The sequence below is a fragment of the Phaethon aethereus genome (genome assembly GCF_964289735.1).
Source record: "Phaethon aethereus genome assembly, chromosome: 21".
NCBI lineage: Eukaryota > Metazoa > Chordata > Aves > Phaethontiformes > Phaethontidae > Phaethon > Phaethon aethereus.
The window spans coordinates 9,578,060-9,606,024 of record NC_138597.1 but is presented as its reverse complement, the minus strand read 5'-3'; the positions used below and the strand labels follow the sequence as shown (position 1 = coordinate 9,606,024).

At 41.4% G+C, this 27,965-nt stretch overlaps 2 protein-coding genes across 2 annotated transcripts; both read right to left on the bottom strand.

The window, feature by feature from the left end:
* Nucleotides 1-2,151: 2,151 nt before the first annotated feature.
* PER3 (period circadian regulator 3) lies at nt 2,152-23,153 on the bottom strand (the record flags this gene model as incomplete). The annotated part of the gene is made up of 21 exons (XM_082009265.1): nt 2,152-2,253; nt 3,875-4,025; nt 4,604-4,784; nt 5,644-5,821; nt 6,917-7,653; nt 8,189-8,440; nt 9,079-9,264; nt 9,740-9,867; nt 10,492-10,636; nt 11,765-11,891; nt 12,639-12,764; nt 13,189-13,294; nt 14,422-14,578; nt 14,836-14,942; nt 15,663-15,741; nt 16,114-16,256; nt 18,027-18,075; nt 19,163-19,364; nt 20,263-20,378; nt 20,976-21,127; nt 22,870-23,153. 21 exons carry the CDS (start codon nt 23,151-23,153, stop codon nt 2,152-2,154), a joined length of 3,708 nt encoding a protein of 1,235 aa, XP_081865391.1.
* A 17-nt stretch (nt 23,154-23,170) lies between these two features.
* On the bottom strand, nt 23,171-27,753 carry VAMP3 (vesicle associated membrane protein 3; the record flags this gene model as incomplete). The annotated part of the gene is made up of 5 exons (XM_082009264.1): nt 23,171-23,262; nt 25,287-25,338; nt 26,026-26,184; nt 26,890-26,971; nt 27,749-27,753. 5 exons carry the CDS (start codon nt 27,751-27,753, stop codon nt 23,171-23,173), a joined length of 390 nt encoding a protein of 129 aa, XP_081865390.1.
* Between the last annotated feature and the right edge of the window lie 212 nt (nt 27,754-27,965).

Here is a 27,965-nt window from a genome sequence, read left to right as displayed (position 1 = left end):
TAAATGTTTTAGAGCAAATATTTTAGGCAGTGTGGTTATAAAGCAGAAAACCGTATTTTGAAAGTGCTGGAAAGAGACTAGGAAAGGTGTAAGGTATTGCCCACATTTTCCAATTGCATACATAACTTGCTATATGTAAACACCTATCAAAGTCTCTTATTTTAAGCACTCTTTAAAGCTCGAAAACAAAACGTACTGAGTATGTGTGAACCTCTGCTGATTTACAACAAGAACAAACAAGTTCAAGCTGAAAAAAACTGAAAGACAAATAAAGAAATGCAGTTTAAGAATGCACAGAAAGCAATAGGTATAAACACAGCAGGCAAGCATACTGTAAAAAAAAAATAATCAAAAGAACACTGCTTGAGTCAAATTAGCCTTGAAAACTTAAAATTCTGTAAAAATAACTTTCCTTGAAATAAGCTTTAATGACAAAGATTATCACTGAATTGTTTTTAAAGAGCAACAAAAACGCTTAGATAAACAGTTTTCCTTCAATGATTTGCAGATCACAGTATTTTTAACTTACTCAACAACTTGAAGCTTACTAGTAAATGAAACTGAAAAGGTGGAAACCCTTTGCGTAGCAGAAGAGTTACACAGAAGAAAAGGGTAAATAAGGTGTTACATTCTAAAACTCTTTGTTGTGAAGGCTAAGGTGGTTAATGATGCCACAAGGAAAATCTGATTACATCCAGCTTTTGATAAACAAAGGGGAAACCAGACAAAATTTGCTACATTTTAGTGAAGTGTGTCCTGTTTGAAGAGCACTTTGAGACATTCAGCTTTAAGCTAGAAGTATTAACATGAGAACGAGTCCTCTTACATACTGAAAGCAAAAGTGGTTACCACTTTCTGAACAACAAAGTCACACTATACACAAACTCATTATTGTCCATGGATTTCAACAGCCAGAGAGTCCATGATAAAGAGAGAGATTAAAACGTGTACAGGAAGTCAACACTGATAAGAAATAATGAATATGTGGTTTGATGTTCAAGTTTGGTTCCACAACATGTGACTTTTCAAGAAAGCAGAAGAAATGAAGCTCAATCTCTTTTCCTTTTTGTTTTTGGCATCACCACAACAAAACAGGGAAATGGCTTAAAATTTCCTATTTGCTATGACTGGATTCAACTCATCTAACTACTCTAATACAGCAACCAAAAAATTAAGATACAAATCCATCTTCCAGAGTGCTAGCAACGTAAGATAAAGGATTGCATGTAGCTACTTGAATTGGTAACTAGGCTGTAGTGCCTTGATATAGAAGGGTTCCCATGTGTCTGTCATTAAAAAGCAGATTCTGTATAAGGAATTAACTCCTGAATTGTTACTTTTTTTTTTATTGCTATTTGTAATTTAATCTCTAGCAGATTTGCAAACCAGTTACGCTCAATTAATTTTAAACACCTACCCTGACAAACACAGCTTTAAAAGCAAAAGCTATAAAACAACTTGGTTCCAAAACAGTCATCATGAAAAACATAGGGAATAGCTTTGCTTCTTTTCACTTTTTTATTTTTTTGATGGACACAAACTGGCAAAAGGCATTTTGATGCAGAACAGCTTGGCCAGTTTTCAGCTGCTCATTAAAAAAAGCTTACTGGATTCTCAAACCAGCTACAGTGATTTTAGAGCCTCCGACTAATCAGGATCTTCAGTTTAGACCTTTAAATATTGAATAAACAAAAATGAAGAGCACTCTGTTGTAACTTGGTTTCAATGCTGGTTTCAACACATCTACCTTACACGGAGAGTAAACATGCTCTGATCTGGTAGGCTCATCGCCATAGGTTCTTAAACACTGCATCTCCTCAGGCTCTTACTTGCCAAGTTCAAAACAAAGAAAACCCCAAACCAAAAAAATGTTGTATTTTGCTCAGCATCGAGCAGTCAAAAGTTAGAAACACAAGCCATTCTGTGTCAAGTCTGTGAGGTCAGGAAGGAAAACAGCCTCCCAAGTGAAAGATTGTCTTCAGTGTCATGCCAGGAGTGGAGGGGTAATGGAGGAAGATTTAGTTTCACATGCGCAACTGCTCATGTTGGGAAGAGATAACCAGAGAGATTCAATGCTAGCATGTAGCAAAGCCAGAGTAAAGAGAATGGGAATTACACCAAGCAGTTTTACTGACACAAGTGCTGATGTCTTCAGCATTGCAGGAGGGGAGATGATTTTCCCTTGTTTTCCATATTGTCATCAGCCATTGCAGCCTCACAACTCGCTTCCCTGATGTCACATGTAACACAGCCCTTTAAAAAAGAACAAGAACATAGTAATTTAAATTCTCCTTTTTATGAATGTATTTCAGAGTCAAATCCTGATAGCATGATACGTTGCAATCTCCTGAAACCTCTCACCAATGGGCTGGAATCTCTCTAAAAGCAGAGATTATACAGGTATCTTATTTTCAGAAGCAGGTACTTCTCCAGCTTCTCTTGTCTTAGAAATGCATCCTTTGCTTAGTGGTACATAGAGTTTTAGATTTGAGATGAAAAGGCATGGGACTTCCTTGAGTTTGAAAGCCTTATCTTTCAGCTTTATAAGCAAACTGCTCATTAAGGATTTGGACTGCAGACTTAACAGCAACGATATTGACCAACAAAAACAGGCTGAAATGCCCGAGTGTATTGACAGACCCTATTTTTCTTGTTCTTGACAAATGATACGACAGTGAAATAAAGTATTAAAACAGAAACCCTGCATTTGTTTCTACTGTCAGAAGCCTGGCTGCATTCGCAAAATGACAATCTATATTGGAAACATGACCTACTGCTTAGGAACAGTTTTAGCACCTTAGATACCAAATATTTATACTTGCATACCAGTGCATCTCACAACATTTGAGATGCAAACATTCAACAGAATTTTCTGCAAGACCACTGGACATCATTCTGCTATCTGAATCAAACACTTCGTCCTAACCACAGTAGGACTTGATTTTTACCAGCAAGGTGTTAGGAAAACAAAGACTAATTTTCTGGTCTTGTTCCAGAGCCAAGGACATAGATTTCTCAAATTTCTGCTCCAAGAGAATACATACCACAGCTCAGAATGCCACATTTAAAAATCCTAACGCACAGAGCATGCAGTGCTTTAACAGACATTAGATTTTTCTGCTGCATGAGTACATGAATGCAGGCCACTCTGCCTTGAAGTTTTCTGTACAACTCATCATTGGAGCTCTAGATCTCTGCGGGACTAGTTCTGCCTTGCTCTCTCCTTCTCCATCGCACCTGGGAACACTTTAAACTGATTAGGACATTCTCTAACACACACGAATATCAGAAGTAGTTTATCAGCATCCCCAAGAGTTATACCAGATAAAATAATCAGGCATAAGATACCAAAATTCTTAAAGAACAAATCCACCTACAAAAAGCACGGTAGTTTTTTGTTTCATACTATATGCCTGAGCCACCTCTGTGATTATGGGCATTTTTCAGCTCGCTGCACACACTTGCTCTAATCTTCACTAACGTCCCAGTGTTACATACTATTCAATCATAGCAACAATCAACTTTCTAAGAAAAAGAGCAAATGACCCAACACCAACAGAAAAAACATCACTAGATATGGACTCTTATGTGAGAGCGTGACACTACTCCTGTTCATCCCACAGCATGACTGGAGAAACTTTGTTACAGGTGGTTCCTACACAGAATTTGCACATCTTGCAAAAAAATACAATGGAAAGACCTGTATTTTGGCACTTCTCATTTGGCTAGTGTACTCAAGCTCATTTCCTTCTTAAATTTACAAGTAATAACCATCAATGACCCCAGTACTATAAGACTGCACTGGTTAGAAATTCCACTGTCTCTGGTTAGCCAAGGCACAAATAAGCTACCAATTCCTTTCACCACTCCTTACTTGGGTGCTGATCTGCAGTGGGACAGTCTGGGTCCGGATCCATGCATGCACCTCTGCTAGCTCCTTCTTTTGCCCATCCGTAAACCGAGGCTGCTGCTTTCGCATGACTGCCAGCTTCTCCAGATCCTCCTTTAAAACGTCCTCTTTAATTCTGCAGGTAACAGACACCTGTGAACACAGCTGTACTAAATGAAGCAAGACAGGCACTGATTATAAGCACATTGGGAGAGTCTCTTCACCAGTATATGTGGCTGAAGTTTAGAGAGCATCAGCCACTGAAAAGTAACTATACTTTGTTAGACCTTATTTGCTTTGTAAGGCTTCTTCCAACACTGGTCCAATTGTCAGGGGTTTTTTTTGGGTGTTTGGTGTGGGTTTATTTTTTTTTTTTAAATGTGGAATCTCGTTACAAAGCATATATAAGCTACTTGCAAATAACACGTAAGTATTTTTACTCCTTTATGCATTCAAAGTACAGGACAATAACTAATCCCCTTAAACACTGCAGCAAAAAGGTTACCTGTTACTGTATTTTAACTGATGAGGGAAGTGGGGAAAAAAAAGTAGGCAAAAGGAAATAACCAGGGCTTAAAACACACAAACAGTAAATTAATATATCTTCTTGGAGTTTTGGTGGTATGTGCACCGTTTCCATGGTCTCATTTTTAATTTTACAGTTCTATGCACAATTCCAAACTACGTGACAAAAATTGTTGGATATTTTCCAACCTGTTTGGCATTTGGTAAGTCATTAGAACTTGCTCAGGTGTGTGATCCATCATCACCCAGGCTGACTCATGTTTGGATTTATGAGCTGTCCCTTTTTCTTCTGCTTCCTCATTCTTCTTTTCTTTGGAAGCTTCGGAAGAATCATTGCTGGCAAAATACTTTCTGCTTTTCCCACTACCTGCTGAGAATTACCGTGAAAAAAAAAAAAATGCACATGCCTGAGAAATCCTAGTAATTCAGCACAAAAAGTAAAAGAACACCAGTATATCCTTGCGATTTAGTTCTGTAATACAAACACAGGTACTCCCACGATTGCTCTTCGCAAATAATTACTACCTATTGAGAATTCAAAGATAAAGTGCATCCTCTTAAGTTACTCAAGTTCTCCAAAGCTCTATTTACTCTTCTCAAAATTAATTGGCTCAACTTCTCTGCTTCTGTTTCAAGAGGTTCTGCTCTAGGCAGATTTACTTTTACTCAAGAAAGATGTAAGCCAGTACCTAATGCAGAGAAAAGTGATAATGAGCAAAATGAGAGAGTGACTTACAGGTTAAAGGAATAACTTCTTAGATTCCCATTTCCAGCTACAGTGACTGAAACACACTTGGCTTCAGACACTGAAAGTTGGTGAAACTGAAAGTTGTACTAGCGATAGGACAAGAGGAAATGTCCTCAAGTTGTGCCAGGGGAGGTTTAGATTAGATATTAGGAAAAATTTCTTTACAGAGAGAGTGGTCAAGCATTGGAACAGGCTGCCCAGGGAGGTGGTGGAGTCACCATCACTGGAAGTGTTCAAAAAAATGTGTGAACATGGCATTTTGGGACATGGTTTAGTGGGCATGGTGGTGTTGGGTTAATGGTTAGACTTGATGATCTTGAAGGTCTTTTCCAACCTTAATGATTCTGTGAGAAGTAAAGACTACAGATCCTCTTACTGGGATTTCCCATTCCCATTACAGTATCTTGTGACGAATTACCAACATGTTAAGCAAGCCATCTAGCACCAAAGAACCAAACATCCAAACCTCGAACTTCCCTACCTGTCCCACAGCCAGAAGTCTTGTTGGAGCCAGAACCTAAAGAACCCAAAAAAGCTGATCCACTGCCTGATACTGCTGAACCTGTACCGGACTGGGAGTCCTCGTACAGCAAGCGGTCAGTAAATTGACTAGAAGCACAATGGCTAGCACTGTTACCACTATCTTCTGGATCATTGTCCTGGAGACAAAAATCAAAACAAACACATCCATGGAAGTTACATGTAAGTTTGAAAGAGGAAGTTCATGCATTTACTGAATTTGTCACATGTTGACTACATTCTCATATCAGTTCAATGGGTTTGGAGTTTCTAGCTCTGAAAATGAATGGTTGTCTAGAACTCAGATTAACACTCTTCATGGGTGAAATCAACAAGCATCTGGACTCTAGTTTACTGGTTTCCGCTGTAGATCCTTCCCCACTGGGTCAAGATATTGTACTGTTAAGTTTTTTCTGCTGACAAGAGAGCAGGAGTCAGTTCCTGTCACGTCCTGTTAGACGGCATGAAGCAGCTGCAAACATCAAGCAATGGTGCACTACAGGGAAAATGAGAGTATCTTCCCCTGATTCACTATGTGAAGCTCACCACTTCAGCAGCTACAGGTACACCAACTCCCCTTTCAGACCCTACCCTGCAGTTTCAGCTGATCCGGCCTTTCCAGCCCAATCTGGATTCGGGAGCCAACATTTTTTTCCTCGCCTGCAGAGCTCAGATTCCTGCCTCTGAGTTTACCGCGGAAGTTGGAGAGGCCTTTTCTATGCCCATGTATGGAAACCGACCCACACGGATCCCTGTTCTTCGTTCATTAGCTGCATCCCTGGGAGACAGAGGGAGTAATTAGAAGCATATCTTCCCTTTGTTTTGGTTCTCCACAGAGACTGTGGGACTGGGTGAAAAAGGATGTGAATTGTGCAGCACTAACCAAGTTTCACATGCATAAAAGCCCCAAACCCCAAATTCCTGCCGACAATTTAATTGAAAAGGCTGCTGCCAAAATGCTGAGCAAAGGCAGCTTGTGGCAGCCTAGACCAGAAGATCTCACATTTCTCTCATTTGCTAAGTGCCAGCACTGTACTGTTACAAGTTCCCATGGGTGCAAGTATAAACAGCTTTCTCCACCTCCTGTGCTATTTGTGCCCTGCAGTCTACGTAGCACAGCCACTGGAAAAAGCAGCACAGTCTCGTGACCCTGAAGCACAGATCATCATCACTGGTTTTGCTGACTGAACACTGTGAAGAATTTCTCCTCTACATCAAAAATTCATGTTACTTACACATTTAGCTTCTGCACGTGCTTTAACATCAGTACTAATGGAAAGCTCCATAGGTTTTGGCAGCTCTTCTTGAAGCAAATTCAGCTGAAGTGGGGAGCTGCTCCGTGAGCTACTCAGCAGTAGGGCCTGATAACGCTGGCCCTCTTGCTGGTCCTCCACAGAGGTGGCAGAAGAGGCTGGAAAGGGCTGATCCACAGAGTGTGGTGCTATTGGTGATGGAGCAGAAGGAGGTGGGGCTGGAGGTAGTGTAGTGCATGGATACGAAGAAGGGGGGTAAACATACTGAGGGCTAGGAAGAAAGACATACTGAGGCATCTGAGCATACACGGGGAAACTCTGAAAAAATACAGCCACAAACATGCCTAGGTTTGGGGGATAAAGTGCTGGGCATGACTGTGCTTCACAGCATAGCAGTGACGATGACACGGACTCAGGTTTTAATGAGGGAAGGGCAAGTTCCTCTCCTACTGAAGAGGCTGGAAAGCTAGATAGTGGATCCGAATAGATAGGAAATCCCATAGAAGGAGGGACATTCATACTGGAGGAGCTCAGATAGGATACTTCTGAGGGACAGAATGACTGTTTCTGAATGGTTCTCTTCTCACATGGAAGACTATGTCTATTTTTACTAGAAGAGCGGCTATCTGAGGACTGTCTCTGAGGTTTCTGGCGCTTGAATTTTCCATGTTTGTCTTTTTTACAGCTAGCTGGGCTCATCTGCTTTGAAGGGGAGTCTCCTAAGGAGGAAGAAAAATAGACACATTCACTGAAATGGCAGACCTAGGGAATTTAAAAAAAAAAGAGAAAAAAAAGGAAGGAAAAAAAAAGAGGAGAAGAGAAATACATCCAGATAATGGCGTGTGGCTTATTTGGAGAGCTGACTTTCCTCTGGATAATTCTTCCATACACTACAGTGATGGATTTGCTGACATATCTACAATATTCTCCTTCAGGCAATCGATTTTCTTACCGATCGTTTTGGCTTATCCCAATCAGATCTTTCACATTCCTTCAAAGGGAGGCAATAAACTACAGGGTTTATTGCAATAATAATCTGCTTTGTGAAAAGCCTAAGATAGCAACACCTAAGATGGAGCAGACCTTCTGTGTGGGCAATGCTGTTTGTCAAGCCTTGGCACTTCAAAGGAAATATTCTGTTTGCAGTCGTAGTAAGATACTTGCTAAATCATCCAAAGGAGAACCAGACTCCACTGCTAAGTTGGTCTTTGTAAGTCATCTAAGTTGTCTTTATTTCAGAAAGCTGCTGCCTACCTCGGCCACAGGAATGTCCGTTGTTACTTCTGCTCCCCTGTTGAAGGTAAGTCCGAAATGGAGATAGCAAAATCCTCTGGCGAAACTTGTCAACGTAGTTCTGCTCCTCCTTTTGAGTGTGGGCTGACAACGTCTCTTTTGTTAGCCCAACTGGCTTTAAGTCCTCAGACACCATAGTGAGACACTGAGCATTCACAGGAGGCAGCTCAATTTGTTCACTTCCAACAGTAGTATCCTCCATTGTAGTCACTTCTTTGAAGAGGGAAGAAAATAAATCAGTCTTTGCTCTGGCCTTCTGGTGCCAATTCCCACAACACCCAGAGGGTTACACAGAAAACAATCCTGCCTGAACTACTGAGCAGATACAAGCTGCAGAGGCGAGGGAGAAAACACCCATTACACTCAAATATAGTTACACTAACATCAGCTGAGCAAATTACTTTGCATGGTCTGAAAACTTCAAATTCACTTTAAAGTTATGGAGGCACTTCTTTCTTCATACTTTCTTAGTACAATAGCAGTTAAATAGTCATTTTTACGCTTCTTTCTGCATTAAAATGAAGTTAACACTGGCTCATTAGTAATTTTTATTTTAATCCTCAATGGCCAAAAGCACATTGTTGTGCTTGAGATTTATGTGATAAAGTTAAAGGGGAAAGGAAATAGTGTGCTCTGTTAAAACTAGGTTTTATTGAAATATTTTAAGAATTTCCAGGCTCAGGTTTTCTTCACAGTGTCCCTAGAAGTACCTTAATTCTATTTCGGAGTTCATATCCATGAGAACGTATCTCAAAGGGACAAAACTTTCTCACTGTGTACTTCAGTCTGGAAACATTGTGTAAATTTAAAAATCAGTGAGCCAAGTCAGTGTTTCATGAGTATGACAGTACCTGATTCAGGGTGCGGGACATGCACTATAGTGCTGCTGTAACTGCACTGGCTGGTGACAGACACCACACTTGGAGCCTTGTTGGACAGGGTCAGGTCTGCCAGAGGACCTCCCACGATGCCTGCAGTTGTCTGGTCCTTCAGTGTCTCCTCCCGATCAGTAGATATTGGAGGTTGGGAATTAACTGCTGAAAGCATAGCAGTATCTAGTGGTAAATGACAAAGCTCCTACATGGAATTTCATCCCAAGCACTATGCTCCCAATTCATCAAGTCTGACTGGTTCAGAAACAAACAGTAACTATGCAGACTATTAAATAAGACAGTCTTACATACAAATAAATGTGACATTCATACACCAGTGCAATGTCAGCACATACTAAACATGGCATAAAATGAGTGAGCAACAGAAGATTCATTTAGCAACAACAGACACTAGTTCTTTCGATGCATTCTACGTTCAAAGACTTACTATTGTAGCTTATGCTTAATTGCGAGATCTAGACAAGGTAAGCAAATATTTACCACATAACCAAAATATTTGTGCTGTTAGTGTGACAACAATTTAAGAAGTGCACATAAACTTGGAATGTACAACAGTAGCATATAAAAAATAAATCAGTTGTTGCGGTTCTATTATGATTGTCAGTATACTTTGTGGTACCTTCCAATGCCTCGACTTCCCGCTGGCTTTGCTGGACTTGCTTTTCATCTTCTGAAGATGATGACGATGTATTTGCAGAAGATTTACATTTCCTTTTCAATGCTGGAATACTGCAGCTCTCTAGATATCTGAAATAAAAGCACATCACAGGAAGCTCTCCCTGCTTTGAGTTTTTTTTCCATCTGAAGAGATAAACGTTTGAACAATCCAAACTGGACCAGGAGTTGTTAACTAGTATTTTAAATTCACTGCAGGAAGTTCTGGACACATATCTGCTTTCCAAGGAGTATTTTAAATTAAATCTATCAATTACTCTTAAAAAAAAAAAAAAAAAAAAAAAAGAAAAAAAGACAATATTATCCACTGTGCTAAAAAATACCAACACTTTATAAATTATATCAACTTTCTGTTTTATACAGATGTTCTCAAAGCATATATTAAGATGACATTGACATATTATGCCCATCTAAATTATCTTAAACTCCTATTGCACACCAATGGTGAAACTAGCAGTAGACAAACATCAACAGCTGCAAACAGAATCTTAGGACCTAAATTCTTCATTACTGTGTAGTTAAGATTGACTGAGCATTAGGATGGATTGCCCAGAGAGGCAAAAACACTTTACAAACAGTCTCAAATTTATCTCACAACTCAAACCCCAATTTAGACCAATGCAAACTGCTTGGCTATTTACCTTCCACCAATTAATCTTAAACTTATATCACTAAAATTGCTTCATAGTTTATTACCTGATAATACTATCAACACAATTGATCTGCTGATAGGAAGGAACATGCGGAGTCTTCTTTGAGTCATCATAAAATGCCTTGCCTGGTTCTTCTGTGCTATCACTTCTCAGTGTCTGAAGAAAACAGGAACCAGCGTACCTCTTCCCTAGAAAAGAAGAAATCCTCAAAGACTCCTCTCAAAAGTATCTAAACACTACCCCCACCAAGACACACAGACACTTTTTTATATATATACACACACACACATATACTGGGATACACATATATTCTACAGGAATATATGGCCTATAACAGCACAGCTCTCATTACTAAGTTATTCTGCATTTTCATCTCAATTCACATGTTTTGAGGCAGGGGAGGGAAAAGGGGAAAGAATGGCTAAACAGCAAAAAAGCCCACACAACATCTTAAGCATCTACTCAGAACAATTAGTAAACACAAAGAAAACAGCATAGAAAAAAAAAATTGTAATTAAAGTGTAAGCAAAGCTGCAATTGTCTCTCAATTTATACATCACAGAATCCAGCCTGTTATTTAACAGTTAAGTTACAACTTTTTATAGCATAGATACACTGGTCAGAGTAGTATCAACATTCACAGTGCAGTCTGCTTATCAACAAGACTAGGTGTTAATTATAATTTTCCTAGAGAGTATCACAGTGCATGTGATGCATGTGATGCATAAAATGTTTTAATACAGATTCCTATGATATTTGAGGAAGCATCCATCTTTTTCCTTGTATTTGTGCTAAGTACTAACTGCAAATAACGTGCATTAGCATAATATTAAGCACTCAATAACTAAACCACTATCAATAACTAAACCACTACTTGGGAAGAGAAGCAGTGTTTTCCAACCTATGGATTGTTTCTGAGAGTCCACATAAAATAACGAAGGGAAGACTACTATGGAAACATGTACTTGTTACAAGCAAGTCTGCATTTGCACTAGAAAATGTAAAAAAAAAAAAAAAGTCTATTAAACCTAAAAGAGACAGATATGTTCCTCCAGATCTCAGGGAGCAGTTAAAAAGTTACTGCATCTGCTGAGGTTTTTCTGGGGTGGGTTTTGGGGGTTTTTTTTGGTTAGCTAGTTTTTAAAAACACAAACAACAAACCACAAACACGCGCCCCCCCCCCAAACAAAACACTTTCCACATTTAAGCCATGCTAAAATGCTATCTTAAGTTCTTCAGCATAACACCTGCTAGCCAAACTCATGGCTATAGATCTAGAGGAGTTCACCTTAAGGATCATAATTACATTAACTTACCTCCTAGCATTTCTGAGCTCACAGCCTGTCCATTTCCATTCTGTGGCTTGTTCCTTGATGCAATATACAGCTGCTGTCCCAGATTCTTTATTCGGTTGACATCCGCACAAACTTGTTGCAATGTCATCTTGAGATATGTGAAAATGTGAAGTCAGAATAAAATGAATCAGAAGAGCCCATAGGAGACCATTAAGATGGGCTTGGGTTCTTGTATTGTCCAAACTGAAAGGGAGTAGACTGTCGGCCTAAGCCTGGTATGTATTGGTATTTGTAAATTTAATGAATCTAATTATCATGCATAATTAAACTAACTATGATAAAGCTCCAACAGCCTCAGCATTTCAATGTTTTAATACTGATGCAAGCCTTGAGCGGGGAATAAGCTGATGATTTACCCAGGAGCCTCACAAGGGAATTAGGTAACTGCAATGCTTGTTTTAGGACAGCACTGTACCCATTCTCTTCTACAGCAGTCTACACTGTACCCCTATTGCCCTTTTTAAAACAAAACAGAAAATCCCAAGCAAAGAGAAACCCCTCCACATGCATCAATCTTCTTTCTGGCTGCATGGTTCTTCCACTTTTTTCTTCAAGTCCACTGGTCGAGAAGGCTGATCTTAAGCAAGTTTTCAACTTACTTTGGTGAACTACCATAGTAGTCATCTGCTCATTTTAGTCAGCAAAATTAAGAGCAAAAACCAAAAGTCAGTGTTCTATAATTGACCAATTTAAGCACATTTATCTTGAAAAAAGCTTTATCTTCCCACTTCAGTAAAAGTCATGATGAGTAGTGCATATGTACACAGTAAAAATTCTCATTTTTAAACCCATACTTTTGTTAACTCTGCAGGCAGTGACACATTTATAGACTTACTGGTTCCTGTATTTCCTCTGCACAATTCCCATTGGAGTCACTTGAAGATGCTATGCTGATATAGTGCTCATAAGAGCCATTGCTTCCAAGGCTTCCATAACCACTGGAAACATTGCTGTGAACTGGCTGTATGAGGGGAAAAAATAGCAATTAAAAAAAAAAATCATCCTCTTAGAGAACCAGAAGACTTTGCAACATAGAACTTAAAGTAAACACAGAAAATTAAGTGAAAAGTCAGTGTTGCTCTGGGCTCTACCACTTGCTTGGGAAAAATTCTCTACCATGCTTAAAGATGTTTCAGGATGCAATTTTATCTTTCAACATAAAGACTTGGCAAATATGCCAAACAAATTTTTTTTTTTTCTAATCAGGTGGGCTACCCAGAGCCATATTTTTAAATGCTGTCACACAAGCCTGTCTCCATTTAGAACCTTCCTTTCAGACCTTTTAAAAGGTCACCCCCAGAGCAGTCTGCTAAACAGACCCAAGTTTCTTTAGCCTCTCATTCAGAAGGCCTGCCAGTGTTTTGAAATTCTTTCACCTTCCTTACCTGCAGAAGCAGCTTGTAAATTTGTCCTTGCAATTCTCTTATCTCTTTCTGAACACCACTTGTTTCTCTACTTCTTGCAGCAAAGACATCTTCATTCAGAGGGCTTCTGGAGAAGAGCCATCAAAATTTCACTATTAATTTTAATTTGATGAAGAAAAGGTAGGCTATAAACAGAGCTAGGACAGATTCTTTTTTTTAATTATCATTATTTTATTTTGACTACTTCTCTGAATCAACACAAACGGATGTCATTTGTTCCACTAGCAGCTCTGCTAGGGTACTGGAGCAGCACTATGAGAGCAGTGCTTCATGTGAAGCCCCAGAGAAGTCAGTACACCAGCATCGTGACACGAGTTAAGGTTGACAAGCATATACCCCTCTGCCTCCTTCACTCAGAAGGCAAAGTCACACCCCATAAAATCTTGAATAAAAGATCGCATTGAAAAAGCAAAAGGCCATCCCCAAAAGCCAATTCCTAGAAAACAAATCAGGTAAGGGGAAGGCAGAGAGTCATATTTCCAAACCTCTTGGAAACTAAGGAGAAACATCTGAAACACTTCTGAACACTTCTCTGGAAGTGTTCAAAAAACGTGTGGATGTGGCGCTTCAGGACATGGTTTAGGGGACATGGTGGCACTGGATTAATGGTTGGACTTGATGATCTTGAAGGTTCTTTCCAACCTTAGTGATTCTGTGAAAAATTAACTTGCACGTTCAATACTAATTGCATTTTTAAAAGAGGTTACCTTGGTAAATACTTAGATTCTGTATCAAGTGAATGTTCCACAAGAAAACAAGCCAGAAGGTGATTTTGGCTACATATCTGTCAATTATTTTTTTTTTTGTAAGCCAATCATGAATGAATATCAACTAATTATTTATTAAGGTGATCTGCTTTTTACATTGCTTTTTAGCTTTTACTCAGCTTGTCTAAAACCCATTATTTTGATTTAGACATGTCCATTGTCACAGTATTTGGAGATCAACCATGTGCAAAAACATAAGCTAAAAAAAAGCTGGCTCTGACTTTTACTTCAAAGTAATTTACTTATTTTTATACTTAATAAACAAGACTAATGCTGTTCTGAAGCAATAGGTGGCAAGACAGATGCTAGGTAGTTGTCACAGACCGCAGGAGCAACTTTATGTCTCTAGTTCAGTACTGAGACTGTTTTGTTTTGCAAAGTATTCAATAAAAAGCACTTTAATAGATCCATTCTACAACTGACTTACGTCCGGACTTTGTGTCGGCCAATGATGAACACTACTTTCCTGCTCCAAGGATTCACAAAACTGGACCAGCTGGTATCCAGTATGACATAATCCCCATTTTGTGTACAAAATCTAATAGGTAAATGTTCAAAAGGGGGTTGGCCAGCAAATTTCAGGACTGAAAAAAAGAACAACCAAAAAAATCAAGGAACAAGATTTAGTTTACATTATGACACAGTAGTGCAAGCACAAATGCTAATGACTGGGGTCCTTTAAAACTTTGGGTTTGAATTTGTTTTGATCTCACACTGGTTGCTTCAATTCATTATTTTTGTCTAGACTGCAGATCAGCCACCTGTCAAACAATATTAATAATAATAATAATGAAAGAATGTGAAAACCAGTAGAAATTCCTCTTAAAGCAACTGTACTTACTTTTTTGGTGAATAGCAATCATCAAAGGACGATCTTCTGGGTGCAAATACATCAGTATGGAGGTTCCAATTAAATCTTGAGGTAAGTAGCCCAACAAAGGCACTGCTCTGAAACGTGAAGACATTAGCACTGATTATATAGTTTTGAGTATTTACATCCTTAACCCTTTGCTTGTCAGTGAAGTCCCCATGAACAATCTACAATGACATGAACTAAGGCTACAGAACATTTCCCAGCCCATCTAATAAACCTCCAGTGCAACACAGACGTGTAAATACCAAACATATCTGTGCCTGGAGATCTAACAGATTTTCACATTGGCAGGCAGTTTTATGCTTGTCTATAAGCAAATAAAAAAAAAAGGGACCTTGAAGAAACAGGTCATAGACAAAATGACAGTCAGAAATCTGACAAGGATGCTGCGAAGTGTGTTATAAAAACACTCTTGTAGCTTTGCAGGTGACAGCATTAGTCTGGCCAAATTTATCTGACCCAGCTCAGTACAGCTGTATCTCCACACTGTGATCCCCAGAGCTTTGCATTGTATGGGTTTTCCACCGTCTGTTACCACAGGTCCCCATTGCCCTGGATAATGAAAACTGACTGTAGTTCTGTTTAATTCACATTTTAAGTCAACAAAGGAGATTATGTCCGTGGAGTTCTAGATGTTTTTCCATGACAGGACTAACATAAAACTACTTTGTTTAATTAACTATTGCCAACTGCACAGTTCAATTGCTTTACTTGAGTCTCCAGCTGCACCACCAAGGGATTTTTTTGCCACCTCTCCATACACACCCTCATAGGTCTTAAGATTCAAATCTCACCTGTCATCTATCTCAAGAAAAACACAGCCAGGGGTGTGAGTGGTGGTGAAGATTCTTTTATCCATAGGAATTCGAGGAGCTAATGGAAAAAGAAATGTTTACTGAAACAAAATATGCACTAAAAGTGAAAATCTAGCTGTTACTTTTGCTCATGACAGAGAGTTAGTGGCTCTTGAACTTTCTATTGTTCACTGCTTTCTGACCAGTAACTCAGAAATTTTTAGGTGCTACAAACTTCTCTCAAAAATAAAAAGAGTGAGGAGGTGTCAAATGCTTTGGGGTCTTGCAAAGAAGGTACAGATGCTCTGGATTCACATGCATGCACACACACAAACTGTAAGTTACACAAGTGAGACTACCCAAGCACAAGTTCTAAACAAAGGAAGCAGTCTTTCATATACTGCATTTTCCTATCGGCTTGGTTTTTTTTCATTGGAGTCTCCTGACTTGCCTTCATATCCAGAGTGAATTTTCTCAGCCAAAGCTAAGCAGCAGGATTCTGCATCCACGTGAACAGAAGTGCACACATGGACCAAGTACGGGGTGATTCGGAAGGGGTAACAACGCATTTCTTGTTCTTGATCTTTACCACCCCTGAGGAAAAGTAAAAAAAAGCGATTAACAATAATGGTGTCAAGACTCAGATACTTCACGCCAGGGCTGAGCCCTGCAGAGAGAACTTATGCTGAGCACACCGACTCGGATAACCAGAACCTCCCGAGGTCCTACGCACACCCCCTTGCGATCCAAGGCCAACGTATTCAGCAATAATGATCTCACTCCCCTTAAAACCAAGTAGGTGTTTTGCTTGTAATACCTGCATTCAGAGGCTGTTCTATAAATGCCACTACCTTAACTGTTAAGACCACCTTCTAATTCACAGTCTAAATGTATTCACAAGAACTACTCATTTGGCCTTGTGCTCTCCTTCAATTTAAACAGTTCTTCTTCTGTTTGTTGTTTATTCTGTACCATTTTTAGGGCAAGAAAAAAAAAGCTGTCTCTCTCCAGTTTTATTTCACTGACCTACGTAAGTAAGACTCCTCCAGCCTCAATTAACAAATAGTTGTTCTTTGATTGTCCTCCTCCCATGAGGCTTTGTCTTCCTAGAGCATGTGTGTGCAGTAGCAGTGCACGACATTCTAGATGAGATCTTATCCAGGGCTTTGTAACAACTGCATTAGCGACTGCCTGTTTCTATTGCAAGTGTTTTTTCATCTGTTATAATTGCAGTGTCTTACCCAGCTCTGATCGAAAGAATCGAGATCAACTTTTGGACGTTATTACTTACACTAAAAGGTACTTTCTTATTCCACACTTAGTTTTGTAAAATGTTTCTAGAGAAAAGTTAGTGTCATAAAAACTACTACTGATAGCTTCCCCTTTACAAAACAAAAAACAACTGGAAATTGGATATTAGCAGAAGTTTAACCCACAAAAAACCCCCAAACATTTTCATACTTAAGCCTAGCATGTGTTTGTGAAGAAGTCTTTTTACTCATGAAGCTCACATAATCAAAAGGATCTGCTACAGACAGGAAGCAGAGATGTATGAAAATCTGAAGAAAAGCTATTGCAAAATGTTTACGTATCCTACAAACAGTTGCCCCAACTTAAAATTGGTATCTATCCTGCTATATTTATTCCAAGAACCCTTACACAATTAAAGAGACAAAGGTGATTTCAGAGCTTGTTTTTTTTGAAACACAGATGAATGAATCAGTGATCAATTGAAAGATGGAACAAGTATTGTATCTGCTCAGAAGCAAACAGTTCTTACTGAAATCAAGAGACCACCTGAGCCTGGAACAGAACGGCACCGAAGATTACAGTCCAATCTCAAATGTTTTTTCTTTTTTTAGCATTATGATGAGCCAGGCAAAAAGCAACAAACTGCATCCACAGAGACTACAAGTAGTATCTCATGATTCAGCTCTTATACTGGGACTCAGGTGACTGAGTTTCTGTTACTGCCTCTGTCACAAACTCTACAGCAATCTTAAGCAAAACACCCTCTGCCTCCCCTCTCAAACTGTAAAAAGGGAGCATTAATTTTTTTCACAAGATCATTCTCTTCCTACACAACAGTACTAAAGGAAACCAATAGGTCCAAAAGAAACATGTACGAACAGTTTTCGTTCTATCCCCATGCAAGTTTAAGCATCACTATAGGAAAGTTATTCAAAATGTCCTTCTGGGTGCCAATATTAAACACAATCAGCCGATTTTGTAATGGAGTGCCACAAGCTCACACTGGTCAGTTGTAACAACAGAACACTGTTTCTGACCAGTACAGTACCCTTTGACCAGCCTTCACCAACATAAAACTATAATAATGTACTAAAACTATAATAATGTACTTGCCTGATCCTGCAGAAAAAGGATTTCACCTGGGCATATTCATACAGAGAAGCTAATGAGAAGAACACACATTGAAAGTCTCAGTTAATATCCTTAAAAAGGTCACACTTACCAGAACTATTTTAAACTCTGCATTCTTGCTAAACTCTTCCATTGTAAACTCTTGCTCTGACTTTCTGAGCAAGACCAAAGTCGCAAAACCTGCTCTTTATTAGCTACTGAATTAGCAGTTCGACAGCCTGCTCCCACCTCAAATGTTACCTCTCTTCTCCAGCCTGCTCACTCTTGGAGAAATGGCTGACCTGGAACTAAATTCAGAGGAAATACACATGATCTAAAAAAACCTTTCCCAGTGCATCACTGTGGAAAGGCAAAAATTCCTGGCTTTGTGAGCCAGGAATGTACCAAAAACTACACACAGCCAAGAGTTATGGGGAGAGGAAAATTCAGTAACAGTTTACAGCAAGAAAATAACAACTCCATAGGGGTGGCACTGCTCTGCTGGGCAAGCACATGACTGGCTTCCATGTTGGGAATCTCTGGCATGTTAGCGTTAGCAGCCTCCGATTGTCTCGTATCCTTTGTTAGCGAGGATTTTGGACTTCCCAGCTCTGATGCCAGAACAGCCCCATGGCTAGGTGGGCAAAAGACACAGCCTTGGCATGCGAGCTACATTTGAATTGCTCACAAATAACATTGGACTCAAAAGTCACCATTTAGGCACATCCAGCACTAAATAGCAAGTCAGCTTCAAACCTGGGTTCAGTGTGCTATGTTCACAGCAGGCTGCAAGCGGACTGCAAAGACAAAGCACCTAAGCAAGGCTGAGATGTAGATTAAACAACTTTAAGCTCACAATTAGACTTTTAGTTTCTTTTTAAAAAGCAGCAGTATTTGGAATGAGTAAGATGGTACACAAAGCAATGAAGTATCTGCCTTTTACTTACCCCAAGTAAGTGTTACACCTCTAGGAGACTAGCTAGGACTCTAGCTGCACAGCTACTCAATTTTTCAAAGTGGAAAGGGAACAAGTGCTGCCTATGTATATTGCTAGCATAAGCATTTAAAATGAATGACTATTCTCATTCTGTGAAGACAGAAAGACACAGAAGGCATTTAAGAGCATTGCCAAGTCCCACCTCTTTGACTTTCCATGTTCCAAAGTGGCAGGTGGGACTGATCAGTGTGTGTGTAGAACACACTCACATCCTGAGGGACAAGCAGCTCTACAAACCGGGAGGAGTTCAACACTTTCTTCTTACAGTTTAGAATGGATGCTGCCTGCTCAGAAATATGCACTATGCGTCCCGAAAGCAAGGAAAACACAGCCACAAATGTGTCCTGGAAAACAAACATTGTTAAAGGCAATTCTCCTCCAACACATAGTAGCAATATTGTAAGGATAAAAAAAATCAAAACAAAACCAACCACAAAATAAACAAACAAACCCCAAACCACCACACAGCACAACCTAAGACAGAGGTTAAAAAATGTGCTCTTAAGTTAGCATCCAAGTAAAGCTGTGTGAGAGCTACTACAGTCTGCAATGCTATAGTAGCTTACTCGTGATTTACAAATGCTAGTAAGATTGCAATATCAAAAATGAAACAGATTATAGTGATGCTTGCCATCGTCCAGAATGGTTGGTTATCACATTATCACACACACTTCTCCCCAGATTTCAGAGTATTCACCACAATTCCAGATACAAAAACATTCTGAGAACTTTTCAAGTAGAAGGCATTTGCAGTATATCTGATATAGCATCTAACATTACTGAATGTCAAGAAACACTCTTTTCTTTGAAGCACAGACAGAAATCATGACACATACTGCAAACCAAGACAAAAAAAGTTAAATCCAGGAGTACAAATAGAAACCAAAGTCCCTCACAACTATGGACTGATCAGCTTTGAAAACGTCCTGCTAAGTCTGTCTCAAGAGATTACTATGCTGTAAATGAATTCTCAAGTAAAATTCTTGGAGGTATTTGTTGCTTCTGGCAAAAAAAGAAGAAAAAGAAAAAAAAGTATTTCTCCGCTTTCTGCTGTTGGGTACCCTGAGTCAGCACAGATAAAAAGTAGTCTTGATCTACCTTTAAAAACATAAAGGCCTGCCTGGCTAAAACTTAAAGGCTTTTCAATTTTACACATCCTATTTCCACAAAACGACATAAGGAGACAAAATAGAGAGTGAAACAGCAAGTGATGAACTCCTTGAGTGTGCCTGAATTCCTTACAGTGTTTTTTGGAGTGTGTTCAGATGCAACTGTCACCAACTCTTCTACGCTGTAGGTCATCACATCTGTCTGAAACACTCTTCGGTCATTCAGAGCCTGGAAAAAGTCATTGTTTGCTAATTGAAAAAAAAAAAAAAAGAAAACAGGAAAAGCAAAACAAAACACAAAGAAGTCAGTAAGGAGACTATTTTGACAGTATTTCTTACAGCCCTTGTACTTTTGTCATCTTTTTTGGTGAAGTCCAAGGTGAGATGAGGAAGGTCTGTGTAGCGACAAAGGAAAAAGGAATATCGATTATACTATTGGAATGACCTATTTATGTTACAGAAAATGAGCATGAGGAAGTAGAAAGACAGAACATGACGGCAAAAGAATAATTTTAGCTACTTAATTCTGTTGGAAAACATAAGACTATTCAATCATTTTTCAGAGTGGGACAGGAATGCTGTTTTTTCAATATACACAGAAAGTTATTAGTAGGCATCTATTAGCTATAGGATTCTGAAGAAAAGAAAAGCAGTAGGCAGGTATTTCAATAGAGAAAGTAACATGATTATTTAAAAGAAACAAACCCACAGTGCTTCAGAAAGCCAGTTGTTTGCAGGATAACTGGAATGCTTTCATTTGTTTTAATGTTATTTGTTGCCAGACACGTCTATTCAAACCAAGCTGCTGTATAGCTTCTACAGTTCCAGATTTTTTTCCACACATACCTTGCACCTGTTGGACACACTGCAAAGCATAATTGAGAGCACTGATGGTACTGGGCTTGCTGGAACTCCTTTTCTCTTCAGGCAAACACCTTTTCATTTCTTGGATCATCATCATCAGATCTCTGTGGGACTGGCACCAGTTCAGCTGCTCACTGTAAAACAAAGGCTAAACTTTACCAGAGACTTCTGGTAGAGTAGCGTCTTTTCTGTCAATTAATTAAAATTATTCCCTAAATTAACATTTTAATGGGCTTGGCTGCAGAGTTACAGAATATCCAGAAATGTCCTAATGATCATTCACTATATTTCCTCATTGTACCTTTCTCATTTCTTTGCTACTTAATCTTTTCTCCTCTCCCTTCCTCCTTTCCAACTCCCAACATGTCACGGATGGCAAAGTCACATCATAACCAGTCCACTTGCTAAAGATGACTAGCAACTAAAAATAAGCTGATGTTTACTTTAGATCTTCTAAACCTCACTGGTATTAAAGTCATGAATAGATGCTGATTCTTTATGCATGTAACTCTTTCTAGCCTTGAAGTCTGCATCTGATTATAAGCACTTCAGGGAAACGTGAGGTCCTCAAAATACACCTGATGCAAAGATTTCATTTCCTCACGTGACTCGGGAGTCTTCATTATACTTTTAACAGAGTCCTTGGCCTCAACAGCTACAAAGTTCTTAACAAGCAAAATCTCCCTCTTCTTACTTTTCCTTATTTCACTGACTGAAAAAATAAGCAGTCAATATCCTCAAAACAACCGGTCCTGGGCTGCCCCCAAAACCACGTGGCCAGCAGGGCAAGGGAGGGGATTCTGCCCCTCTGCCCCACTCTGGGGAGACCCCCCTGCAGTGCTGCGTCCAGCTCTGGAGCCCTCAGCACAGGAGACACACGGACCTGCTGGAGCGGGGCCAAAGGAGGCCACAGCAACGCTCCGAGGGCTGGAACAGCTCTGCTGGGAGGACAGGCTGGGAGAGCTGGGGGGGCTCAGCCTGGAGCAGAGAAGGCTCCAGGGAGACCTTCCTGCAGCTGCCAGGGCTGAGAGGGGCTGATAAGAAAGGTGGGGACAGACTTTTTAGCAGGGCTTGTAGCGACGGGACAAGGGGTAAAAAGAGGGCAGATTTCAACTAGATAAAAGGAAGACATTTTTTATAACAAGGGTGGTAAAACCCTGGCCCAGGTTGCCCAGAGAGGTGGTAGATGCTCCATCCAAGTCACGTTGGATGGGGCTCTGAGCAACCTGCTCTAGCTCTTCAACTAGAGGACAGTGATGGGGTTGGACTAGATGGCCTGTAAAGTTCCCTTCCAACCCGAAGATTCTATGAGGTATGAACACCAGTATTTTAAATAACTTTTGTCCATTTGGCATTTTTATTAGTATCATACTCTTACTATATAAATCACTAAATAAGTTCAAGTATTGCATGTTAACTTTACGTGTTAGTTCAACATTGCATAAATAGTAGCTATTGAACTGCTTTTTTTTGTTTTAATTAAAAAAAAGAAATTAGCACATCACTGAATTACTGAACTTTTTGGAAAAATATTACTTAAGTAATTTTTGTTTTACCACTGCTAAATACAGTCTTTAGATTAAGTATATATAGAAGCCACAAAAGGGTCAATGACGCATCTGGATGAGCCAATCTAAGAATTAGGCAAACAGCTTATAAGGAACCATGCAGCAGCAATCTAATCTACATGTGAGGCCATTGTAAACATCACGGTTTGTGATTCAGGCAAGCTTCCTTGGTGTACTGAAGTAAAAGAGCTCCGAGAAGAACTCTGGATCACAGCTACACTGGGTTCTTGATTCTCATTTTAGCTCTCTGCTTAAGTTAAGCACATCAAGGAATAGGACAAGCCGTTCTACACGCTATCAAGAGTTACCTGTTAACTTTGCTTTGCCTCACGAAACTTCCAGCTGAACAGCCATGTGACTCCCGGCTGCAGAAATCAGTTCTGCTGGAGTTTGGCCCGTTAAAGCGTTTCCCGCTAGAGCTGGTTCCCGTACACATCGCGCAAAATAAGCCCGCATCCCCCCGGTGCTCTCCCTCCTGCCCCCCCGAGTCGGGAGGGCTAAAGGCCTCTTCTCGCTCGTCCGCAGCCGCGGCAGCCAGTGACCAGCCCGCGCCGCGTCCCGAGCTGCCGCGTCGGCGCTTGCCCACGTCCATCTCCGGTCCGCAGAACGCTACACGGCAGGGGCATCGACCGCCACGGCCTCGCTCCTCAGCACGTCCGGACCCTCGCCCTTCGCTAGAGGAGACGGGCCCCGGGAGCCTTCTGCGGGAAAAACACACACTGCCTCAAGGGAACGCGGTAGGAGCAAGCCCACCCCTCACTGCTGAGCCGACCGGCCGTTTCGGGTGCTTCTCGTTCTCCTGCGCTGCTCTCCAACGCGCACCCTCGCTTCTTACGGTCAGGCAGCGCCTTCGGCTCACAGAAGCAGACGCCAGCAGGGATTTCAGTTACGAGGCCTCGGCTGCTCCCGCCCCGCCGCCGCAGCCCTCCAGAAGCCGCGCCTCTCCCGCCTACCCCGGGCCCTACCTGCTCCGGGCGCAGAGGGCCGCGCCACCGCCGGTCGCCGAGCGGGCCGCCGTGAGGCGAGGAGAGGGGAGGCGCCGCACCCCCGCCCGAGCGCCGCGCGCTTACGTAACGCCAGCCGCACGCGGCGGCCCCGCTCCCACACACCTCGGCCACGTGCGGCGCGCCCCGCCCCGCCCCGCCCAGAGAGGAGGAGGCGGAAGCAAGGTCAGAACCGCTTTATTGGAGGGGACGGCGCGGGGCGGGGCCGGGCCAGCGGCTGCGGGGGGCAGGGTGATGCCGCTCCGCCCGTCACGCGTCGCCGCACGCGGCCCCCGTGCGCGCGCCTACCCCGCCGCCACGTGCGGCACCGCCCCCCCCCCCCGGAGGCGGGGTCCGCCGAGGAGCGGAACCGGCGCTTGGCGGGGCCTTCGTCTCCTCTGAGGCCGAGCGGCGCCCCACAGGCCGGCTGCGCGGGAAGGGCGCCTCCCCGCCGGAGGCAGCGCGGCGACGCCCGTGGGCGCCCAGCGTCGGCGCTGAGCAGGGGGTGCTGCTGGGAAGTACCGGGGGAAGAGCCTCGGGAGGGCAAGGCAGAGGGCAGTGTGCAGAGCCCGCCCCCCGCAACGGCACCGAGGAGGGGCAGGCAGGTGAGGAGGATAAATCCCAACACCCTCCACAGAGCCTGTGAGCCGCTACAGCACCGGCCGTGGAAACTCTAGAGCCAAATCCTCCTCACCAGCCCTGTGCCCCAGTTTATCAAGGCACTGTGCAAGTGGTGGGCTGTGCTGGTTAGTCATTTATGACAGGAGTGTCTTAAGGCAACTGGGTGAAGTTAGCTAACATTTCAGTAATCAAAATAGTTTTGCTTTAAACTGCAGTAAGTGGGCTGAAAATACAGCAGGTCTGAAGTGGAGAGGCTGAAGATGGGCACCTTCAGTTGATCGGAGTTTCTTCCTGTAACTCATGAAGACACGCTCCAGACTACAAAAAGAAGAAGAAAGTTGGACAAAGGACAGTCTCCTACAGACGCTCACTGTAACAATCCTGCATTTTAAGAATAAGATACTAGAGATAGGTAGAGGGATTTAAGAGTTTCCCAGGCTTGATTTTCCTAAATTCAGTTTTCCTTTGTGCTTGCACACCGGTATTTCTTGCACAGGACTATGGATTTGTTGCTAGCGGTTACTGCAGTGTTTGTTACTGTATTACAGCACAAACTTAAGCTTTGTCCTCCCATGATATACATGGTGTTTACATGAGAACTTAAACCAAGGACTGAATGATACGTTTCCAGCTTGCTATCCTGAGCCAACATTAGTATCATTTCACCCAGCAGCAAAGTCTCTACTTGAAAAAAGCCTACCTACTACAGCAGTGCACTTGGAACTGCCACACTGAAAAGGATTCACCTAGCAAGAAGCCGGGGCAGATGAAAAACAGTTCTCAGACACAGAAGGCATATGGTATTTCTACTTCTGCAACATGCAGCTTGAAAAAAAAAAACCAAGGTCGTTCCTGGTTTCCAAGTCCTTGCTATTTTCACTCTGCACAGGCATCTGAGATTCAGCTATTGGAGCTCCCACCGTGGTCACAGTTTGCCACTTATTGCAGGCAACGATTGTTAAAGCAGTCACTGCTATTTCAAATTAATGTTGTATATACTTTCATTTGAGTATCCTGGCTTTATTTAAACTGTACCAGTTTAAAATCAGTAAATTAACACCATAACAATTAACACCATATATTCCAACTCTGTAAGAAGTCCCCATTTTGGGGAAACTTACCAATAATGATGATGATGATAATGAGAACAACAGCTATCAATATTGCCCACATCTGTGAAAAAAGCCATACAACACTTACTACAAATCATGCAGCAGCATTCACTGGCCTTTAGGGTTCAGGAAAGCAGCCCCTGCAAGGTACTTTTGCACCATTTGGTCTAACGCAGCAAGTAAAACTTCTTCAGTAAGCAAGCTTGATTCACCATTACTGCTCAGAGATGGTAGGCTGTGCACACAGGCAAAGCAGACCAACAGGTTCCTTTCCATTGTGCCTCCATGCAAAGCCTGTCTCGGACTATACAAGCAGGAATAAAGAACTACTAAACACCCTTTCTACTCTTACCCTATACCGCATCATTCACTGTCTCTGCTGCTCACCAAAGATTCCAACCTTTGCCAACAGCTACAAGTACAGGAATCTGAATGAGCTCCTTCTGCTTTCTAATATTTCCTGCACATTAATTCAACCTATGCCTTTTTGGCCTTTTTCTTCCTGTTCCCCAAGGCCTCAGATTACTGAGGTGTTTCCCTCCGCCCATTGCCATCTTAGGCAGGGTCTTGCATCAAGCAGCACAGCTGGTAATCTAGCTTTTGGTTACTCCACCTAACCACTACACCATGTTTTTAAAAAAGGATGCTATAAATTATGCAACACTCTTTTACTTCTGCGTTTTGAAATGCCGATTGTAATAGTGTTAACTGCAATACTGTGTAATGTAAGTATAGAAGCCATGGTTACCTTACAGTTCTTCCACCAATACTTTCTTTTCAGCTTGGCTGCACTGGTCTCAAACTGGGAAGCTCCTGCTTGCAGTGCATCAGCACGGTCATCCAACTCTGACAGCTTCTGATCTCGCTCCAATACCTTGTCCACATTGACTCTCATGATGTCAACCACCTACATCAGTTTAATGCTTACAGTAAGTTATTAGTTCTATCACCCTTAGCGGAACTTAATTGCACGCAACAGATAGCAACACATGGTACTCAATGTTCTCAGAATTAGGAGCTATTGCCTTGTAGTATATCCAGTCATAAGCTTAAAAAAGACTGTGAAATTCACCTGCGGCTGGAAGCCCCTAATACTACTTTAAAGTCTCAGTAGTGCCAGTTGTGCTGTCATTCCCTTAAACCTGGGAAATAATTACTGACTCACTGCAGAAGGCTTTGAGGCACATAAACATGATAATCAACCACATGTCAAAAAATACTGTCAGTAGCCAGCCTGGCTTTTGGACTCCCCAGAAATCTGGACATGTCATATTTGGTGGTCAGCCTTCATTGCTACTAATGAGAAAAAAGCTTGTCCTCTGCAAGAACAAAGGCTTTTATCTTTACTGATACCAAATCTTCAAACACCAAGTTTGCAGCTAATGTTTGGACACCGGTAACTTCTCCCTACTCCCCCACTCTATCTGAATGGATTTCTCTGTTTGTTTTTTTTACCTTTTTAAGAGTTAAGATGACACAAGTACAATAAAGCAAGATACTATACTTCCCCTTCACATAATGAAGGAAAACCTGCTTTGGCCAAAATATCCCTTCAAGTTATATAGGTTTCCTACAGGAAAATGATTACACTACTATCAGACTAGACCTTTACCTCATCAACTTGGTGTTGAGTCTGCTGAAGACGACGATTACTGCCAGGAGCCACATTTGAGCTTCCAGAGATACTGGCTGACCTGCAGTAAAGAAAGTCATCATTATTCTGTTTAGCTTTTGATAGTTTGTGGTTTTGGTTTTCAGTGGATATGCTTAGAGTACACAAGTTATCTGACACTCCTGAAAACAGGGAACTTGTATGCTTGGAATAAATAGGGGGCAGTTTCCTACTGGAGGAGTGATGATTTAACAACTGAGAATAGGTGTAAGTCATGCAGTGTCCCAGACATCTTGCCAAAAAATTGCTTGATGTGCTAAAAGACATCAATGAAGAGAGAGCCATGGCTTCCTTATACTGTAGTTTACAGTAAGGCATGTGACAACTCCTACAATGGTTCACAAGGCTCAAACAGTCAGGAGTTTGGGCTTAGGGGTGTTCCTGTTTTCCAGTATGAACACAAATACTAAGCTTCAAGCTAGACTAGTTCACAAAAAGTTAAATACAGAAGCTTAATGGTTGTTCTAACTATGTGCTCCTCCAGTGGTTGCCTCTGTCTCTATTCTTTTGAAACAGTTGACAGGAGCAAGAGAAAGCACAAGAAGGAAAAAGCATCCAGCATAGACAACAGTTTACCTCTGGTCAGCCTTGAATTCATAACCTCAGGCAATAGAGTTCTTTCTACCAGCTATAACACCCTGCATCTTTGTAACAGATGCAAGAGCATACATCTGTACATAATTCTCATACCCCTTTCACTGCTTTACCAAGTTTTTGTTGTGCATCTCCAGAACAACCTGTACTCAGTCTGCTTTTCCACGTTTTAATTTCTTCTGCATGAGAAGCATGTACTGCTTACTGCATCCTGACATTCAAAAGAGCTGAATCCAGCCATTGGCTGCATTCATACATGTGCACATTGATTTCTAATTTACATTCAGCGAGAACAAACATACACAAGGAGCAAACCAGGAAGTCTGTGACAAAGCTCAAGAGCAGTCCTTGTGGAATACAATATAACTGCTCCTCTGTTTTGGCACTTAAGTCACTCTTTCATGCCGTTTCACTGCTGGTCC